General features: G+C 37.5%; 1 protein-coding gene across 1 annotated transcript; it reads right to left on the bottom strand.

The window, feature by feature from the left end:
- Positions 1-427: 427 nt before the first annotated feature.
- LOC145093808 (putative disease resistance RPP13-like protein 1) lies at positions 428-4,180 on the bottom strand. The gene is made up of 2 exons (XM_079032061.1): positions 3,232-4,180; positions 428-3,150 (listed from the first exon to the last, which is right to left on the bottom strand). The coding sequence occupies exons 1-2, from the start codon at positions 4,178-4,180 to the stop codon at positions 428-430; spliced, it is 3,672 nt and encodes a 1,223-aa protein (XP_078888187.1).
- Between the last annotated feature and the right edge of the window lie 849 nt (positions 4,181-5,029).

Genomic DNA, 5,029 nt, shown 5'->3' with positions numbered 1-5,029 from the left:
AAGAGCATCTAATAACTGACATTTTGAAATGGGTAAAGTGACAGGTGTTGTAATCAGGAAATAAATTATTCTAAAAATCTCATGTATGTAAAGTGATACATCATTGAACATGTTCATATTGTTTGTTTGTACATTTTATTTTACTTATTAGCTAGTACAAGGATTTCAAATTCTAATTCGTACAAATTCAACAAATAATACAAACTCTACAATCATATTAGTAACAAAAGAGAAGCAACCGCATGTCCATGTTAGCAACCATAAATTGACATGCAAACATAGTTTTTATTATATAAATGCTTATGGTGATATAACATTTGCATTTTGTTGATTGAAAGAAACCAAAATCAATTATTGTATTTATAATTGATTGATCAAAGGCGGAGGGAGAGGGAGAAGCATACCTCCAGCGTAACTTTGTAACTGCTTAGAGTATGCTGGTGTAGGGGATACGTGAGATGAGGAGAAAGTATGAGCCTCTTTTACTACTCCTTTCTTTCAGATTTGGGCATCCGATAATTCTCAAACTCAAAAGTGAAGGCAGCAACATTTCTGGTAGATCTGTTGCCTTAGGGCAGTTAATAATGTTGAGATTCTGGAGGGAGGTGAGGTGTTGGAGTCCCATTGAAACTGATTCCACTTTCTCAAATCCAATTATGTCAAGAGATGTAAGACATGAAGGAAGAAGATGGGACAACCGACTGAAATTACTCACATCTTCTGACTGTCCACCTGTTAAACCTAGGCTCACAAGTGAGGTTGGAAAAGTCTGTGGGCCCCACTTTGAAATGGGCTTCTTCAGCCCCCCTATTTCAAGGCGGCACAATTTTGGAGGCCAAAGCCCATGAGAAAAGGAAGCATCCATACTTTGACAACCTACTATTTTCAGAACTGTTAAGACATTGAGTTTCAGCAACTCGGGGTCAGGAAATGTCTCAATATTTGGACAATTGATTATGTAGAGCTCACTAAGGTGATTGAAGAAACTCAATTCAGTGATCGATTTCAGACTGCGACAATGAGTTATCAATACAGATTCAAGCATCTGTATGTTTGAGTTGATCAGAGGCTTCTCTTGTCCTCCTACCAACTCCTTTTCCAATAATTTATCACAATACGAGATGGAAAGTGACTTAACGCTATTTGGACAGCTGCAATGCTCCAAGCTTTTACAATTCCATATGGTTAAGGTCGTAAGAGACGTTAGGTTGCTCCCACAATTATCCTCTTTCTCTCCTAAGCTCACCAAATTCGAACAATAAGATACTTCCACCTTCCTTAAATTCACAAGAACATTACTTGCCTCTACTTCTGATTCCCACAAGTATCTTATTGCATTACACCTTGAGATGCTTAGTTCTTCAACAGCCCCAAGATGCTCTATAACACCTCCCCACACCTGATCATTAAGTCCTGAAATATCTGTTATATTCAACTCCGTGACTGATGAAGCTAGACGAACCAAACTTCTTAACACTTCATGGCCACAACCACAAATCGTTAGAACCCTCAGTGAAGGTAATGCTTCGAGTGAGACTCTAACCAAATTTGGACAATATGCAATACGAAGCTCTTTAAGGCATGAAAATGTTGTATCCGCAAGTAACCCACTATTATTGGTCGACCATACCTCCCACCCATTCATGTTTTCAAAACGTAGAGTTTTAAGTGAAGGGAAAGCACGACCAGTCCCAAACAACTCCGGACCCACAAATTTTACCCCATTCATCTTTGCAATAAACAACTCCTTAAGTAATGGTAACTGCCCAAGTGTCGGTAGAGAAGTACACCTTTTACAACCTCTTATCGAAACATGAGTCAGCCGAACAAACAAGGGATCCCCAACCCAACTTGGAAACTCTATACCTCCATATGACACAATTCTGAGCTTTTTTAGATTATCACTACAAGGCTTCAGCACATTCAGGACCTCCTTTTCAAGTGTTTCATTTCGAGAAACATCAAATACATTACTCCATTCCACCTCCAACTCACTTAGCCTCTTTTGGGACAAACTCGCTTCATGTGCATGCATTGCGCTTTGTACTTTTTCCAACCCCTTAATGGAAATTTTCCCTTGGAGATCCTTTAAGTCTTTAAGCTCAGTTATTGAAAATTTGTTGTCTCCTTCAATAAAGATCCCACAGAGAGTTTGTAGGCTTTTCAATTGAAGAATCCCTAAGGGCATCTTCTTTAAAAGTGGAGTGTCCCTCATGTCAAAATGCCGCAAATTTTTAAGCTTTGAGAGGCTCATGGGAATTTTTTTCAAACTATAACAGCCAGAAACAATCAAAGTCTGTAAATTATAAAGGTTGCAGACATTATCTGGTAAATATGTGATTAGAGTTTGAGATAAATTAAGATACCGCAGGTGCTTCAAACTACCAATGGATTCAGGTACCACACTTATGCTAAGTTGGCACAAACTCAGGACCCTTAACAAAGGTAACTCGTGAAGTAAGTCATCCAGGACCTTGTTTGATAAGTAAAAAGTTCTCCAACTTTCTTTTTTTCCAGAATACAGGGCTAAGAATGTTCTCAAATTTCCAACTCCTTTGAATGCCTCAAACTTTTTGTAAACCATGTAATCCTCACAAACAAATGACATATGCCTGTACTTTTCCAAAGCTTCCTTCCTAATTTCCTTCTTCATCTCAATGTCCAACCTTGAAAAGAAATCTCCAGCAACAGATGCGGCCAAGTCATTCATCAGGTCATGCATCACAAACAACGATTCGTCATCATGTGCATGTTGAAAAAATGATCTTGACAACAACTCGTCAAAACCTTCATGACCTAAGCGTTCCATTGTCTTGTTGGTGGTTGATTGGTGCAAAAACCCTTCTGCCATCCACAATAGAACCAACTCCTCCTTATTGAACATGTAGTCCTTGGGGAACAGGGAGCAGTATGCAAACAACTGCTTCAAAGAGGCAGAAAGATCATTGTAGCTTAGTCTAAGAGCTGGAACAATCCCATCTCCCTCTCCTGACCCCCATATCTCACTATTCAATAGTTCCTTCCATTCTTCCTTGTCTGTTTTTGTCCTCAACAGCCTACCAAGTGCGATCAAAGCCAATGGCAAACCATCACACTTTTCAACAATGCCTTCGCCATGTGGTTTAAGTGCTGGATGTGAATCGAAGTTATCTTCACCCAATGCATGTCGACAGAATAAAGACAAAGCATTCTCATGTGACAAAACCGAAAGGTTGTAAGGTTGATTGTAACCGAGTTTGGTTAGCAACGACAGCTTCCGGGTCGTCATGATAATCTTACTTCCTGGTGCCCCTGCAAGAAATGGACATGCTAGAATTTCCCAATCGGAATAACTTTCACTCCAAACATCATCAAGAACAAGAAGAAACCGTTTCATTGAAATCTTCTCTTTTAAAGCTACTTGAAGCAGGTTTAAGTCCGTGAATTCTTGGTTTCCACCACCTATCGATTGTAAGATAATTTTGCTTATATTGTAGATATCAAACTCATCAGAAACACAAACCCATGCCTTGAGTTCAAAGCGATCCTTCTCTTGCATCTCGTCATACAAAAGTCTAGCTAGAGTGGTCTTACCCACCCCACCCATACCAACTATGGGCACAATGCTAAAGTTCCTGTCACTTGGTTCATCCTTCAGTAGCTTATGGATCAATGCATCCTTATCACCTTCACGTCCAACAGTGGTAGATGCATCTATCAAAGAGGTTTGTACTCTTCTGTTCATCTGTTTTGGGCTATCACCTTTTACACTTAAACCAAGATTATCTTTTTCCGCTACCAGTTCTTGTAGCTTGAGGGTAATATTTTCTAACTTGTTGTGCATCCTGGTACTTAGTGGGAAATTTATGAAGCAAGTTGGGGTTAGATTTCTTACCAATCTGGTTGAGGCTCCAGATTCACCGGTCAACTCACGATGAATAGCTTCAGTTGCCAAATCATCAAGTAGGTCGTCTATGTCATAAGCCAAATGTTGGAGACCATTTAGCCATCTTTTAACAACTTTATTAGCTATTTCCTTCTGAGAAGCATCATTAAGCAGATCTTGGATCTGGTCTAATGACCTCTTCAATTTCTTGAGCTCAGAATCAACTCCCTTGGAGCGAGCGATCTTCTTCAAGCTTTCAGAGGCAAGATTTTCAAAGACTACCGTCAAGAATGCAGAAAGAACAATTTCAGCCATTGTTTATGGTGAAGACTCAAAATGAGAGCACTTGGTATGTATGTATGTATGAATTCTTGGGATGTAGATGAAATTAGTGCAGAAATAAGAACAATTCAAGCCATTCTTTATAGTGATTTCAGCCATTTTTTTTGTCAGCATTTTATAATTTATATTCTACCTCCTAGCCGGCTGACAAAATGCAATCAACCATTCCACATCAGTATTTTTATATTCTTTTGCAGCTCCTAGCCGGCTGATAATGTTAGATGCTTATATAATCTTAAGATTATTAATCAATTTTTCCACATCAGTTGGTAATATTTAATCATTTTTTGAATTGAGGTATCAAATAGGGAAATTCGAGCTTCTATGCCCATTAGGCAATAATATCACTTATATATGTTCAATGATAACATCTTATTAAAATCAACATAGTTTTTGTTGGGACATTTTTTATAATAAAGATTTTTACAAATTTAAAATAACTAAAACTTTGTCTTCTTGATTGGTACTTTCATATATACATACATTCTATTGGGAAGTAAGTTTGTAATTAGAATAAACACTTAATAATTCTCATTTGTCGACGAGATACATCTCCATTAGTTTGTTATATTTATTTTTACTTTTGTTAAAAGTCTCATTTGATGTAAGCTTTTATACAAGATACCTACGTTTATGTCTGATAATAAGATTAAAAGATATCAATATGACAGCAAGTTGCTACCACTTATTAACATATTCCAGTTCATTTGTATTGGATACAATTCAGTCAACTGGTAATAATATATAAAATATTATTGCTGAAACATATAAAATATCGAATTAATTAGCTTGTTTGAGTGATTAAAATAACAAACAAAATGG

Source organism: Lactuca serriola, chromosome 3 (assembly GCF_051521515.1).
Source record: "Lactuca serriola cultivar US96UC23 chromosome 3, Lser_US96UC23_V15, whole genome shotgun sequence".
Lineage (NCBI taxonomy): Eukaryota > Viridiplantae > Streptophyta > Magnoliopsida > Asterales > Asteraceae > Lactuca > Lactuca serriola.
Note: the sequence above shows the minus strand (reverse complement) of the source record. Positions and strands in the feature narration are given on the sequence as shown.

Excerpts from the sequence above, each read along its gene's own strand:
- LOC145093808 (XM_079032061.1), bottom strand. The coding sequence starts at position 4,180 with ATGGCTGAAATTGTTCTTTCTGCATTCTTGACGGTAGTCTTTGAAAAT. Across the intron at positions 3,151-3,231 it reads GTCGTTGCTAACCAAACTCG|ATAACTTCGATTCACATCCA; the intron begins GTTACAATCAAC and ends CATTGGGTGAAG.